Genomic DNA, 16,331 nt, shown 5'->3' on the forward strand with positions numbered 1-16,331 from the left:
GCCCTGCGGTGAAGTGTAGAAGAATACACTATAAAACTAAAGAGCATTGCTAGCTCGAGGCCTAAAGGTTGGTCAACCATTTACATTTTACAGAATTCTCTCATAGGTTTCTGATACCACATCAACTTACTATGAGATCACAAAAAACCCAGAAAGAAGTATGTGAGTATAGGTTAACTAAATAGAACTAGAGGAGCAAATTCAGACAGCTTGAATTCCACTGAGCTCTGGTGGCAAATCGTTTAAAATCAGACGACCTTTCCAATGACATTGCAAGGTTTATGAAGTACATGGACAAGCAAAATATGTCAGTAGCCTGCTAATGAACCCACTTTCTTTGCCCTAGTCATTTCCCCCTAACCAACATCCCTCTACAGTACAGGGTTTTCACTCATTTGTAAATCTGCCTATGTGCTCTCATCTTAATACACACAAGTTACACCATCAGTGCTTATGTTGCTACTTAATGGTTCAACCACTAAAGGTCTATTGCGCTGCTGCTTATTTGCAATATAGTCATTCTAATTCATGGCAGTGCAAGGCAAGGTTATGACTTTCCTCCATCCCACGTTGCACCATTATTGGTTGAGGTATGTTTGTATAAGGATGTGATTATTTGAATATGAGTCTTTTTTATTATTCATTTAGTTTTCATTTGATCATAACAATAACACAGGTGAAAAAACAAAACACTAAACCAGACAGGGCATACAAGTACATATAAAAACATGGATAGTGATATGTAAAAACAGGATAAGATGATTATTAAGTGACATGGTTAAAAGTTGGTTGTGTTAGTATGTAGTAAACTAGTATGTGTGAGTGTGTGTAAATGTTCATGTGCTGTGTATGAGAATGTTTTTGGGTAGTGACTTTATGTTAAATAATAAAAGATAGGGTGGGCGGGTCAGTTCAGAAAATTCACTTCACAATAAACATTTGTTATTTACCTTTAAAAACCGTCTTGTGTTTTACCATAAGTGTGACTAGTAAGTAATTAACCCAGACTTAAGTAACATGTAATTTACATATAGTAGAGTGGTAAAACAAAATTCCACATGTTTGGCAAATCCCTCAAGGAGTAGTTGTGCATTCACCTCATTAATCATGACTCTTAGCCCAGTTTAATAATAAACTTTATGGCACCGTTATCAGTAGATTCCGTCTTTGGTAACACAGATCAGAACCAAATTTTGTGGTATCGTTCACTCCTAATAACAAGAGAGTGTATTTGATATATTTGTGTTGGAGAAGGATGGAGATGTCAAATTCACAATGGACAGTTTTAAAAAAGGATCAAAACTGAAACTGCAGAACCAGAGATATCATCTTTTTTTACATGCATTTTCACACACTCTTCTTCTTTTCTTCAGCTGCGTAATGTTAGTCGCAGCTAATGTAGCCTTGCGCCACTAGCCTACAGCAGAGACGAAGAGCGGGCTACAGAGGTCTGGTAAGATCTCTTATTTCTAACTCCAAATCCACAGATATTTTTCAATTTTCGAGTGTCAACAATTGAGGCCGTTCATCAGATGTCCCGCAGCTTCCTCTGGAGCCTCAAAAGGCTTTATATCAATATTTTCACATATGCATTAATACTCCCCAAGTACTGTAAACAGACTTTACTCAGTACAATGGAGTTCCCCTTTAAAATGAATTTATGAAATTTATATTTAGTCTTTATTTGATTAAAATTTCTCTATGTGAACCTCTACAGACATTAAGGAGCAGTGTCCAGACCCTCTCAGGAGGAGACTCACCCAGGATGGGTCCACACCTCTGGACTCACTGTCTCCTATGTGTTCTCAAACAAACCCAGCTCTCAAGGGTGTGTCAGTAGTTCCACAGTAAAGACACAACCAGGCCTGACTGTGTATGTGTGTGTATGAATGTGTGATACTCATTATTATATTCATTGAATCCACGGTGGATATATAAAGTATAATATAAAACAAAAATGAATGCTGTTACTACTGCTACCATTATGGCTACTACTACTACTACCAATAATAATAATAATAATAATAATAATGTAACATAAATGAATAATGATCATTATCTTTACGGTTATCAGTAACTATGATAATTCATTTGTTTCAATATACTGTTATGGTGGAAGCTCATTAACACTAATTATTTATAGTCAATCTACATGTACCCGTGCGTACTATATCCATGTATGGTACGGATATGGTGGTATAGGGCCGAGTGGGCTTGGAAATGAATGGACATGAGGGTGATGATCAGTGTTACTGTGTGTACATTTGAATGTGAGCCAATCCTTTTTTTTTTTTTTAGCACATTTGCCTACAGGATTGTGAGTTGTCTTCAGTGATTGGGCAGAACACCTCGAAAGGTCCTGAAACATGCAAACACAGGCAAATGTGGGCCACTGAGGGGAAGAGGATTGAGGGCCTTTTGTTATCAGATGGGAAATCAGCTGTTGGAAGATCATATAAGCTTAGAGGATTCTCTCTAGACAAGAATACCAGGTATGTACTGTTTGAAAATATGGCAATTATGGGATTTGATTGTATTGGCTCTCTGTAGGTTCCCATTTCATGTGGCCACTACAGCTAATCTTGTGCAGTTTATGAAGAAAAAGTACACCAAACCTAGAATCTATATTTTATAAATAATATAAACATTTGTGCTGTTGTGTGGTTTACCATAAGGAGACTATATTTAATGTACAAAAAAAATATTTTTCATGACTGATTTCACAATTTCCTCTTCCAGAAAAAGAACAAAAAACAACAAAAGTGCTCAAGTGCCACTGAAACTGAATTCATCTGAGCAACATGGAGTACACATTCAGAGGAGTAACTCACAACCCTGGGATTATAATCTGGAGAATTGAGGTAATGTGATTTTAGTTGCTGCAATAATGACTGTGGACTGAAGTTTTCCCAAATCAGTTGTTTGATTTCATCATTAAAAAAAAAAAAACTCTAGTTACCTAGACTCTAACTTTAGTCATTAGATTTGAAATGCTGATTTTTTTTTTCTTCTCTCTGTTCAACAGAAAATGGAGCTGGTACAAGTCCCTGAGAAATCTTGCGGAAACTTTTATGTGGGTGACTGCTACATACTTCTGTCTGTAAGTCTGAGAAGGTGACTGATGAATCACTGTGGTTTCGGTTGCCAGGACTGCTTTTTTGTCTAGTAAAGCCCAGTGTTGTATTTGTAGACTTTGCTCTTTATGTATATGGTGTGTTTTGAAAAATGAAGCAGTGACAAAATGCTCTTGTATTTATACTTTTTTATATCAGATAGTAAACTCATCTATACACTACCCCACACCCACTGTTTCTCCACTCTTTTTTCTCCAGACGCAGAAGGTGAGCAGCTCTCTATGTTATGATATCCACTACTGGATCGGCTCACAGTCCTCTCAGGATGAACAGGGTGCAGCTGCTGTTTACACCATACAGCTTGACGAATTTTTGGGCTCCACTCCAGTCCAGCACCGTGAGGTTCAGAACCACGAGTCTGATGCCTTCAGGGGATACTTTAAACAAGGAATAATGTGAGTGAAAGTATTGGTACCGTACGCCATCCTTTACAGACAGTAAAAGAAACCATAAATATAATCATCCTGTCTTGTTTAGCTATAAGAAAGGTGGAGTTTCAACAGGTATGAGGCACACTGAAACCAACACCTATGATGTTAAGAGACTGCTTCATATCAAAGGGAAGAAAAGGGTGATTGCAACAGAGGTGAGCAATGCTTCACAGCGGTTGTGTAACGTTATGGCACACAGGAAGTCATGCAGAAATAGTCCTTTATGTTTTAATTTGTTTCAGGTGCAGATGAGCTGGAATAGCTTCAACCTTGGAGATGTGTTTTTATTGGACCTCGGAAAGACCATTGTTCAGTGGAACGGGCCGAAGAGTAACAAACAGGAAAAGCTTAAAGTAAGATTTTTGTGACTGCATGGTCGCCTGTTTATGTTGTTGGGTGCAAAATTCCTTCATTGTTTTGTTTTTGTTGTTTGCTATTTGAATTATCTTTGAAGATGTTTTATGAGCTTATTTTTTAATCAGTGTAGGATCCTACACTTGGTGCAGAGTGCATGCGTTAGGTCGACACGCGTTTCTTACGTCACATCCACAAAGCTCACACCGACTCCTCTTGTAGATGAAAGTAAAAAAAAGGAATCCTACGTACAAAATAGAAGTGGTACACAAAAATATCTGTTTATGTCTGGGCATTCCCAAGTGTCCACAAAAAATGATCCACAAATTCTAAATAATCCACAACACGGTTCACAACACGGTCGGAAAACTTTGCTACTGCCACTGACTGCCCTTAAGTACTCGTTAAGTTTTGTTAAGCGTCGGCAGTGGCCCTGAGGGGACATTTGTTTAGCTCTACATGTAATACAAACAACAGAGAAAATATAATCGTGCTTATGCACAGTAGGCATTGACCAAATGTAATATATTAAATGGATTGTATTAAGAGTAGCAGCAATATGACTATATAAAAATACAAATAACAATAAATAATATTCAGCTCCGGAAACCCAATTTGGCTCCTTTAAAACCAGCCCCCAATTGTTCTCTCAGTTGTTTGAACAATTACTTAACTTAAATAGAAATAGAGCCATGTACTAACAAAAGGCAGTTCTTAATGTCCATCTTCAACAGTCTTTCGGGGAAACAGTCTTGACACATAAACAGTGGTTGATAGAATATGACCCATCGATGGAGCTCAGTCTTTACCACTGACTCATTCATCCTCTGTAGAAGAACATTAGACAGAGCTGTGTAATAGGTCTGTCCAGAACGTTGGTCTTAATCTTGATGTGGACTTGGGTGTTAAGGCTTCTAAATCATTTGGGTCGTTGGATGCTCTTGTGATTGGTCGACTGTTAATTGTTGCCTCAACTTCACAAAGTACAGTCAGAAGACTTTGCTCTTTTAGAATTTGTTCTGATGAGCTTCTCCCAGGCTCAACCAGGGTGAGATCCTGCTGGAGGATTAAAAGTCCATTTCATTCCCTGTTGATGGAGATGACTTTGAATCTTTGCATGGTTTATCTCACTAAGGGCTGTTTTCAGCTCACGTTCTGCCTCAACAAAATTTGTCCCATTATCTGAGCAGCATTCCATCCCTTCTCCTCTCCTGGCAATGAATCGACATATGGCATTGATGCATGAGTCTGTATCCAAGGAGGAAGCCACTTCAGTATGCACTGCCTGGACAGCAAGTAAAGATGACTCTATATCTCTTTACTAAGCTTCTTCCTCAATTCACCCTGAATGGTCCAAAATAATCAACACCAAATCTACGGAAGAGTGAATCATCCGGAAACACTCTGTCCTGAGGAAGGTCTGCCATTTGTTGCTTTCCTATAGAGCCATGCAGTCTGCGACCGATTACACATTTCGAGGCAATCTTCTTAAATGCTGCAGGAGCACTGCAAGAGGGAACCATGGGAAAGCATGTGATTCTTTCCTGCATGATCTATTTCCTCGTTAATCTGGTGCTGTAGAATGATAGTAACATGGTGGTCTCTAGGCAATATAGTGGGCTGTGTACATTTATCTGGTAAGGCAGCTTGGCTGAGTCTTCCTAACACCCCGAAAGACTCTATCCTGAAGCACGGGGTTTACATAAAAAGATGGCCGCTCCGTTTTACGTCCTGCCCTTTGCTTAGAGATGAAATCTCCTCTGAGAATTCCTCCTTTTGACAGAGTTTGATGATTCACTGCTCTGACTGCACAAGATCCTCCACTGAGATGGAACCTCCTTTTATTCCCTTTTTGAATTTCTTCATAGCTGTGTTCACTTGTTGAAACAGCTGATTGTCATCCAAGTCAGATTGACTGTAGAGTGTATGTAGAAACATTGTTTTATATCCGAGGTTTAACGTTAAAGCTTTGAGCATCAGGAACCATGCCAATGTGTACCTTAGCTTTGTCCAAGATGAGAAGTGCTTCATCAGCTGATTGAATGCGTTCCTGTCCTCTTCTACATTCAAAAGATTCACCTGTAATTTTTTTTCATGAAGAAAATCTGAAACAGAGATCCAGATCTCATTTTTCATGAAAGCCTCAACACTTTGTCCTCTTGCTGTAGTATCTTTCAGGAAAGCAGAAATTCGATTAGCCATGAAATTACGGAATCTGGTGGTGTCATTTTGGAGATTTCCAAGCACAGCACTGGTATCAGTCCAGAATGCTGAGTTGGCTAGCTCTAACTGCATCCACTGCTGTTTGACCTCTTCTGATAAGTCATCATCTCAGTATGAAAATGTCTGGCAACACAACTGGTGCAAGAACTCCTATGGTGTTGTAGGTTGAACTAACAACTGAGAGCTGATCTCTTCTGGTGAATGGAGAGTCTTTGATGGTGATCTCAATCTGAAAAGTGTCTGAGTCTACACACCAGTGGCCACCCAGGGCTCTCTCCGTTCGGAGTTTGTTCCAGACTCAGGCTCTTTACCTCAATTGCCATTTCACTATCTGGTTTTGAACTTAGGACTTTGCGGCTGTTGCCGACCCATTTTGTGAGGCAGAAACCTCCCGTTGCCCAGATTCACATAGATCCTGACACGGTGGGATTGCTTTCTGTTCTGTCGCCATGGACTAGAGACAGTCATCCACATAAAAGTTCAGCGACACTGTCGGCTACCTCAGCCCTCTTCCTCAAGGTGAAACTGGTGCACTTAAGTGAAGAAGTAGAATCAATATGTGCACCATCATTTTGTGTTCAACCAAATGTTGTGTGTTGTCTCAACCGGGCCACCAGAGGAACCTGAGAAGGTCTTTATTCTGTTCTGCCACCATAACTGCCCATAAGTGCTTGTTAAATTTCGTTAAAGATACAATATGTAAGAATGTGAAGCATTTTACATATATTAATCACTTTTTTATTGCCAATCTGTTAACGGATTATGACATAATTTAAGAAATTATACCTTCCCCGACTTTCTCGGTTGCCTAAAACAGCCTGTGGGCTGATTGCTATTTAAATGACTTGGGACAAATTTTCAGGGAAAATCCAAAGGACGTGACTTTTGGATTGTTTTTTCCTGTGGCGTTAATGCTTGCTCCCTTGCCTCAATGTCTCTCTTAAGCTCCCATACAGCGCCAAAAATGGCGTGTGATGGAAACTACTGTATCACGTCAATGATGAAGTGTGGAAACACATCTTATTTATAACAGTTCACTAACCGCTTGCATTATCATCCAGCAAATTTAGCTATGCTGACATTACTGAGCCTCTTGTTGAAAGCTAGACAAACGGTTATTTTTAAAGCTGGCTAGCTAGCTAGCTAACTCTGACATATCATATTAATGCAGTCAGTGTCTCATGCAATGAGAATGGATTAGTTCAACGTCACCAGCCTATATTGTGCTAGCTAGCAAGCTTATAACAATATCATGCTTTATAAATCCTTTTTCAAAAAAAACATAACGTTAGTCAAACTATAGTCTCGCATAGCCAGCCCTATCTCCACACTTCGTTTTAGCAGTGGAGAGTCAAATACAGATAGTCTCAAATATGGTTTATTTCAATCTATATTAACAGCATAAATTTAATTACCTCATCTATCAACATGATGCTGGTCAATCACGTTGAGTCTTGGGCTGATGTCCAGGATGCTCACTCGCACCTACCCACAGAGTGCAAGCACATGTGCAAGCCCAAGCAACAGGAGGCTGACTGCAGTTCACTTAACAGCGACCTGTGTCATTAATTACAAAGGTTTTCTGTATGTTACATATATAACCTGTATGCATTGGCAATGGCCGTGAAGGGACATGCATGTAGCGCTACAGGTAATAGAGATAACAGGGAAAATATAATCATGATTATACATAATAAACCTCGACCAAATGTAATATATTAAATGCATTATATTAAATGTAGCAACAATATGAGTAAATATAAAAATCCAAATAACAATAAATAATATTCAGCTCCAAAAACCAAATTTGGACCCTATCAGCATGATCACCCTTGTCAGTGAGCCATTAGTTCTGTGTTGCATCAGGCGCTAGGACCCAGGCATACCTGCACAAAAAAAACAATTTACAGTCCTAATGTGTCTCTAAAGACACAGTATTTCTTGATGTACATGATAGACATTGTAGGTAGACCTTGAAAGAAGTCTGACTGTAAGTTGAATGCTTTCCGTGCAAATATCATCATCATTAATCCTTTGCAGAAAGTCATGGGAGTGCACAGTTGAATCTCATTTCCTGCTTCCTGCGAAAAGGCTGGAGGCTCTGAATGGTTCACTATCTCCCCACACAAAGCTCAAAACAATATAATAACAACGCAGTGAGGAGTAAAATTTTTAGATCCTGGATATTCATGTTCTAAGCATTTACAACTTTTTGTCTACCCCACATTTTAGTTAATTAGGTCATATTCAGCTGTTAGTTAGCGTACATGTTGCATGTCCTATGATGACACAGGGTTTCTGACAAACCAACACAGAAAGTTAAATACAAGCAGATAGCGTTTGTATAAAAACTGACCTTTTAAACCTAAATTGTGAATTGCTTTATCACTACTTCTGTAACTCTTGGGGTCCTCCATAATTAGCACATTGTTAACATTTCAATTTTGAAATACATTGTGAAAATTGTATTACATTTCTCCAATATCTGATCATAGTATTATTGTGTGAAGTCTGAGGTTTCTGGATTGTGTAGCCTTTCTGTGTTGTAACTCTGCCTCTCAGGGCATGTTGTTGGCCAAAGACATCCGTGACAGAGAGAGAGGAGGTCGGGCAGAGATCAGAGTGATCGAGGGTGACGCAGAGAGCAACTCTCCTCAGAATATGAACATCCTGAATGATGTTCTTGGAGAAAGAACCTCTAAGCTGACAGATGGACCTGCTGATGAAACCGCTGACCAGGAACAGAAGGCAAAGCTCACACTTTACCAGTGAGCTGCTCCCTGACCTGTGTTATCCAAATTTCTAAATGTCTCATGTAGTCTGAGGGTGAGAATTCACCGATATTTTCATCAAAAGTTTTCTCCGATTTTATCTGTTTGTGCCTTCATTTCAGTGTGTCAGATGCTGATGGCCAGATGAAGGTCACAGAAGTTGCTAGCAGACCACTGGTTCAGGATCTCCTCAACCATGATGTGAGTGAGTGCATTATTGACCAAATGAAGGATGCATGTACTTTATATCATGGGCACATCTAGATGGATCCCAGTGTACCTATAAAACTTGGTATGGTTGTCCTTCTAGTCAGACAGTTCACCTTTCCTGTAATGACTTTAAATTCTTGAAGCTGCTGTTTGCAACCAAGGAGGTGAAGACATAATATGTTATTTACTAATGTATGAAATAAGTTGGTTTTGTATACTTGATATATATATCATTTTAGGACTGCTACTTCCTGGAACAGGGAGGGACCAAGATCTTTGTATGGAAGGGGAAAAAAGCAAACAAAGCCGAAAGACAGGCTGCTATGGCCAGAGCTTTGGTGAGGGACACTACACCATTAGCTTGTGTTTGATTGATCTGGCATGACATATTTATTTCCTATGTTGTATTTGGCTGGCTGTTATAGAAGTTCATCAAAGCAAAAAACTACCCCATCACTATGAATGTGGAGACGGTGAATGACGGGGCAGAGTCGGCGCTCTTCAAGCAGCTGTTTCAGAGGTGGACAGTAAAGGACCAGACTCAAGGTCTGGGCAAAGTGCACACAAGAGGGAAAGTGGGTAAGTGCCTTTATTTGTAAATCCACTGAAAAAAAACAAGCAAGAAAGGAAAAGCGCTTTTTTTTTTTTTTTTAAATAAAAGCTTAATTGATTGTTGATTTATGATGTATTCTCATATGATCATATCTGCTTTAGCTCACATCACACTAGAGAAATTTGATGCCACTGCGATGCACATGATGCCAGAAATTGCTGCACAGGAGCGTATGGTGGACAATGGCACAGGTCAAGTGGAGGTATCAGTGACAATGTACTCTGATTTCAATTTAAGTCACACTGCTGGCTTAGTGGTATGGCAGTATCAGAAGGTTTGGCTGTGCGTCATTCTGTCAGTCCAACATTTTGGTACAAAATCAAATATTTTGACATTTGGATTATGAAATTTTGCTAGACAATCATGTCTATCATCTGACAACAGGTCAAATTTTCCACGTGCCAAACACGTCAGTTCATGATGACTCAAAAACTGACCAAACAGCTGTAGGCCTACTTTAAGATTAATGCTAACATAGCGTGCTAATATGCTAATGTCAGCATGCTAACATTTGAAACAGGAGAATGTTACATTAAAATTCCGTGAACATTCTACCATAGTAACTGTTGGATGTTCATGGTAATTGTTACATGGCATATGTCAAACATTTAGTAGCTTTTAAAATGCTTGTCAACATGCTAACTATAGACATGTTAACATGCTCATGTCTGCAGGTTAGTATGCTAACATTAGCATTCAGGTGACAGGGCAGCTAAACATATGTACAGCTGAGACAAATAGAGCCAGATTACCAATCAGGCTATGTGGGCAGGCCCAAGGCCCCAGACCCTCAGGGTCCAAAAAGGCCTCTAGTTGTCTGAGATTGTGTTTTTTTTTAATAACAGATTTGTTGGGCAATATGGACCATTCAAAAGACCTTTTACACAGCAGCCATTTTGACTTTAAAACAGTGTGACAGTGAGCCAGGTTGCGCAACAATGGCTCACTCCACTGGGACCCTGAAACTGAAGCAATTTAACAAAGTTAAGCCATTTTTAATGTTATTATTTACAGTGGTGCTTTGATGACTGTGACATGTCAAAGTTTCTCCTGTGAAAAAGTCATATAGGGACCCACCGCTAATTTTTGCCCCAGGGTTTTCCTTGTGTGTTAATCTGGCCCTGCAGTCAAAGTAAAGCAAGTTTGACAGCGTAGAGCTGACCAGCTGTTTGAGATGTCCTTAAATGGCCACGATACACAAAATAAATGTTTTGCTTTGTGTTTCTCATTGGTAGTCCAGAATAGCAAAGTTTGCCTTTGAATTTTTCGTGCATCCAACATTTTTTTTTTTCTTGTGTGTAATGACCATTACAGCCTCATGGCGCCACTAGTGTAGCTACTAACTTTAAACACAACCCTGACATACAGTAAATGGAAGAAAAAAATACTGCTGTGGTGTGATAGGTTTGAAACTGTCAGCACTTCAGGCCACGCTCCTATGTCACAGGAAAGACAACTACCTAGACATGACTGGATTGCAGCCACACATGCAACAGTGAAGTGCAGCAGTAGTTTTCTGCCATTTGTGTTTCAGTGTTAATTTGTCTTTTTGATGTACCCAGGTTTGGAGAATTGAGAATCTGGAGCTTGTGCCTGTGGACCCTCAATGGCACGGATACTTCTATGGAGGAGACTGCTACCTGATCCTCTACACTTACTTTGTTAACAACAAGAAGTGTTACCTGCTCTACATATGGCAGGTGAGGATGTGCTGCAACACACAGTGTCTAACATAATAATAATAATTCAGGATCATAGACTAAGATATTAAGTTTCTTACAAAGCTACTCACAACAAAAAAAAAAATCAAAAATCTATCCTCCACATTCCCTGCTTTGGATTTTTCTGATTGTCACTGGTTTTAAAATAAAACAATTTTACCACTTGTTATTTTAGGGGCGTCATGCAACACAGGATGAACTGGCAGCCTCGGCATTTCAGGCTGTGGACTTGGATCAAAAGTACGGTGGTGAGCTAGTCCAAGTGAGAATAACCATGGGCAAGGAACCAAGACACTTTATGGCGATTTTCAAGGGTAAAATGGTCATCTTTGAGGTACGACTGTTGACAGCATTTGCAATTAGAAAATGCGCTCAGTAGAGCGCAGACCTCTGCCAAGGCCAATGTCAAAAAACACACACCAGACTTCAGAAGAAAAAAATCAAATTCATAGTAAATGATCCGGATCTGCCCCCAATATAATGGGTTTTTCCCTGGGCCATGCCCCATCCCTCCCCAAACCAAGTTTGTGGAAATCAGTGAGCAGTTTTTGAGTAATCCTGCTGACAATCAAACCAACAAACAAACAAACAAACAAACAAACAGACAGACATGGGTGATAACATAACTTCCTTGGCGGAGGTAATAATTTCTTTGGAAGCATTATATTTGTTTAGTTTTTTTAACAGGCTTATAAACAAGAGGATATGCTTTGCTTAAGTGTTATTTTTGGTGGGTATATAGAGTTTTTATAACAGTACAGAATATGTCTTTTCTTTTCTTGAAGGGGGGCACATCTAGAAAAAGACCTTCTGACCCAGAGCCTCCGATAAGATTATTCCAGGTCCACGGCTCTGACCCGTCCAACACAAAAGCCATTGAGGTCCCAGCCCTGGCCACCTCTCTGAACTCCAATGATGTGTTTTTACTAAAGAGCCAATCAGGAATTTATCTGTGGTGTGGAAAGGTAAAGAAGATGGAGCTAAATTAAGAGAGAGAATTAAAACAGTAGGGTTGTTAAACAATGTAATACTTTTGTAGTATTTACCTTGTAGTACTATGTGTACTTTATGTTCATATCAGTGAATCAACAATTACATAAAAGTAAAATAAAATAGAAAAATACTGCATGGCCATAAATATGTGGACACCCAAACTCGGAGAGTTTTCTTTGCTGTTGCCTGAGGCTGTTTTTCATGGTTTGGAGTCGGCCTTTTAATGCTAAAGAATCCAACACTGTTCTTTGGGGAAGGTGCTATCCTGTTCCAACATGATGATTCCAAAGCGAGGTCATTAAAGAACTGGTGTCTCGGTTTTGTGTTGGAGAACTGGCCGGCGCAGAGCCTTTACCTCAACTGTGTCCGACACCTTTGGGATGAACTGGAACGCAGACTGAGGTACAGGCCTTATTGCCCAACATCAGTGGTGGACCTCCCTAATGATCTTGTGACTGAGGGGGAGCAAATCTCTGCAGCCAGGCTCCAAAATCTGGAGGAAAGCCCAGAAGGGTTGAGGCTGTTAAAGTAGCATATTAATGTCCATGGTTTTGGAATGAGATGTTCAATAATCACATATGGGTGCAATATTTGGGTGTCTACATAATTTGTTTAGTTGTCCACAAACTTTAGGCCTTATAGTGTGAGTATTTACCCTGTCAAATTTTTTTTTGTGCAAAACACAAAATCTCTAAACATTTTCTCACCATGTTGATGTAAATTGTTTCGATTCAAAGCATATTTGTTCAGATTAGATCATAATTTCGAATTTTAGACACCACTATAGTTTTGAAATGAGCAAATTATTGAAAAGATGTAATTGATTTTCCCCTACAAGGGATCAAGTGGCGATGAGAGGGCCATGGCGAAGGAGGTCAGCTCTGTGATTCGCCAGAATGGCTCAGAGGAGATTGTGGCAGAGGGTCAGGAGCCCATTGAATTCTGGGAGTTGCTTGGAGGCAAAGCTCCGTACGCTAGTGACAAGAGGTAATGAAGATAGAAATACTAATGTGCGAAAACAACGTTCAAGTGCGTTACGGCAGGCACAGTGAGTGGGAGACACAGTTGTTCTTCCAGTGTTTTGCAAGTTATGTGTTGGTGTCCGCAGACTACAGCAGATGGTTTTAGACCACCAGCCACGTCTGTTTGAATGCTCCAACAAGACAGGGCGTTTCATCGTGACCGAGGTGACTCAGTTCACACAGGACGACCTTAGTGAGGATGACGTCATGCTACTGGACACATGGGACCAGGTATGAGGTGACACTGTTTGTGACAATTACTCACAAAGTTTGAATTTTTTTTTTTTTTTTTCAACTGTCATGGCCAAACAGAACTTCATGTTACTCTCTGAACCTGATCTCTTTATTTAGTGTCAGTTCTGACTTTTCCTGTAAATCTTTCTTTTCTTAACTCTGCCACCTCTTCAGGTGTTTCTCTGGATTGGTAAAGAGGCCAACGAGGTTGAGCGCAAAGAAGCAGTGGTCACAAGCCAAAAGTACCTGTGTACCCACCCGGGCAACAGAGATCCAGACACCCCCATCCTCTTGGTCAAACAAGGGTTCGAGCCGCCCACCCTCACTGGCTGGTTCACAGCCTGGGATCCCTCCAAATGGAGCGTTAGTGTTTTGATTTTTGAATGAAATAGGGCATCAACATGTCCATTGATGGGTAAAACACATGAGCTAACTAACATTTCTTTCTTTTAGGGAGGGAAGAGCTATGAGGAGTTAAAGAAGGAGTTGGGAGATGTAGCATCACCTGTTCATGTTACATCTGTATGTAGAGCCTCATTCATTTCTCAAGCTTTTTAATTCACAGAAACGATTATTTTCCTCATGGTGTGTACTTTACATTGTCTTTAACATTAGATACCATAATATTACCATTCTTGTTTATAGCAGTGCTTTGGGTAAAGCGATTATATTATCATAAGCTAAGCAAAGGGACTTTTATGGGTGCTTTGCTTCCAGTCTTACCTCAGGCATAACAAGCGCTACCTGGTTTGTAGATCCTACTTTCAAGTACTTTGTGGCATGCGATAATTTAATTTTTTCTTCAAATTAGGATTTTAAAAATCAAGAATTCATTCCAAATTAGTTTTTGCTATGCAGTCTTGAAAATGTATGGGACTTATGACAAACACTCAGTTGCAGGAGTCAAAAAAGGGACAAAATATACAAAAAACTGAAAATATGTTGCTTCAGAGTTGCCATTTCAGTGTCACAACAATAAGAGATACATTAATGAAGATATATAGACTAACAACTCTGTTCCTGAAATGGGATTTTCCAGGAGCAGAACTGTGTTGAAAGTAATAAAAACTTTCAGTCCTTTCCACCTGAAGCTCTGGTCAACAAGCTCGCCGTTGAGCTGCCTGAAGGTGTTGACCCGACACAGAAAGAGGTAGGTCTGTGCGTGTGTTGTGTGTTTGTGTGTGTGTGTGTGTGTGTGTGTGTGTGTGTGTGTGTGTGTGAGGGAGCAGGTGCATGAATTGTGGCCTGAGCATTGTGTGATGAAGCAAAAGTACCTAATAATACACCTTCAGCAAGCCACCATGTTTGAGCACTTTTCCCTTGGAGCAGTTAAATCTTTGTCATAATTCACCCAGTCATGGCAGGAAATGATAACAAACAGTTATTTATAAAGCAAAACAACTTCAATGTTAGCCGTTTGTTTTCACTCACAAGACTTTGGGTTTTTATTTGTTATTTTATAGAGTGGAACATAACCTTCTATTAACAGAAGGGGATATACACCTTATGGCAAATAACACATACTCTTAAAAAAAGATTGATTATACAAAACTGATGATTTATCTGGAACTCTTGACTTAGAAACATCAAGTGACAATGAAAATAATAAAAACAAGCAGTTGCCTCCAAATGCAAAATATCTTGGAGGTTTCTGGAAAGAATTCTGTATTTTGATACTAATTACTGGGAACATAGGAATTTCCTTAATAGAAAAGCTCAATTTACAACCAAGAAATTTCACATTTTTCATCCTTACCTGACTTGCTGTCTCTATTTTCCCTATTATAAGTACAAATATTTCTTTCCAGGAAGCTACCTAGAAAACTATTAGGAAATTGCAGACTCACAAAATAAATTCCATGATTTGTTCAATCACTCAATATTTTGTGTATTTTGTTGTGATATGTTACCATGATGCTTTGCTGCTATATAGTATCAGTGATAGTTACCTCGCAGAGCTCATTTCTGCTTCGCCACCTCAAGACAAAGAGAGCTGCACTGTTAATCGCTTTTTAAACCGTGTTTTGGGAACTGCTTTTCAGAAACACCTCTCTGACTCGGACTTCAGCTACGTATTTGGGATCACCAAAGATGACTTTGCGAGTCTGCCACGGTGGAAACAGCTGAACTTGAAGAAAGAAAAAGGGATGTTTTGATTTTTTTTTTTTTATTATTAGTTAAAGCCAGCATTGGGTGTCTCTTTGTATCGCCTCCCTTTTTTGACTTTCCACTTTAGCTGGATCTCTTTGTTAGCCTATTTGAGGGCAGGACTCAATTTCTCGTCATGCCCTGGATAGGTTGTAATTCATACATTTGTTTCAAATCGCTGTAATACAAATCTTACTCTTTATTATTTTAAACCTGTGTTGATGTTATACAAGGACACCTGTAGCTCTTGTGATAACATTTCATACACACACATATATATATATATATATATATATATATATATATATATATATATATCAGAATGAAAAAAATGTCGAAACCTGTATTGCTTATTCTTCAGTGTGAATTTCTGTAAACTACATCAGTGAAATACATGTATTTTATCAAACCCAGCACAGTAACAAATATTCCTGTGACTTTTACCAGCTCAGTCATGAGAAACCAACCTAAATGTTG

The 16,331-nt window shown here is 39.3% G+C and overlaps 1 protein-coding gene across 2 annotated transcripts; it reads left to right on the forward strand.

Moving 5' to 3' along the window:
* Positions 1-2,801: 2,801 nt before the first annotated feature.
* On the forward strand, positions 2,802-15,862 carry avil (advillin). Of its 2 annotated transcripts, none has more exons than XM_040158853.1 (19): positions 2,802-2,861; positions 3,026-3,100; positions 3,333-3,529; positions 3,612-3,720; positions 3,808-3,918; positions 8,705-8,910; positions 9,036-9,114; positions 9,363-9,461; positions 9,549-9,702; positions 9,838-9,938; positions 11,299-11,436; positions 11,633-11,791; positions 12,243-12,422; positions 13,289-13,437; positions 13,559-13,703; positions 13,881-14,069; positions 14,160-14,255; positions 14,752-14,856; positions 15,749-15,862. In XM_040158853.1, the coding sequence occupies exons 1-19, from the start codon at positions 2,802-2,804 to the stop codon at positions 15,860-15,862; spliced, it is 2,466 nt and encodes an 821-aa protein (XP_040014787.1). The 2 variants fall into 2 exon arrangements, with proteins under 2 accessions (XP_040014787.1, XP_040014789.1); XM_040158855.1 differs by having other exon boundaries at positions 14,160-14,228; positions 14,746-14,856.
* Positions 15,863-16,331: the final 469 nt, after the last annotated feature.

Source organism: Xiphias gladius, chromosome 21 (genome assembly GCF_016859285.1).
Source record: "Xiphias gladius isolate SHS-SW01 ecotype Sanya breed wild chromosome 21, ASM1685928v1, whole genome shotgun sequence".
Taxonomy (NCBI): Eukaryota; Metazoa; Chordata; class Actinopteri; order Istiophoriformes; family Xiphiidae; genus Xiphias; species Xiphias gladius.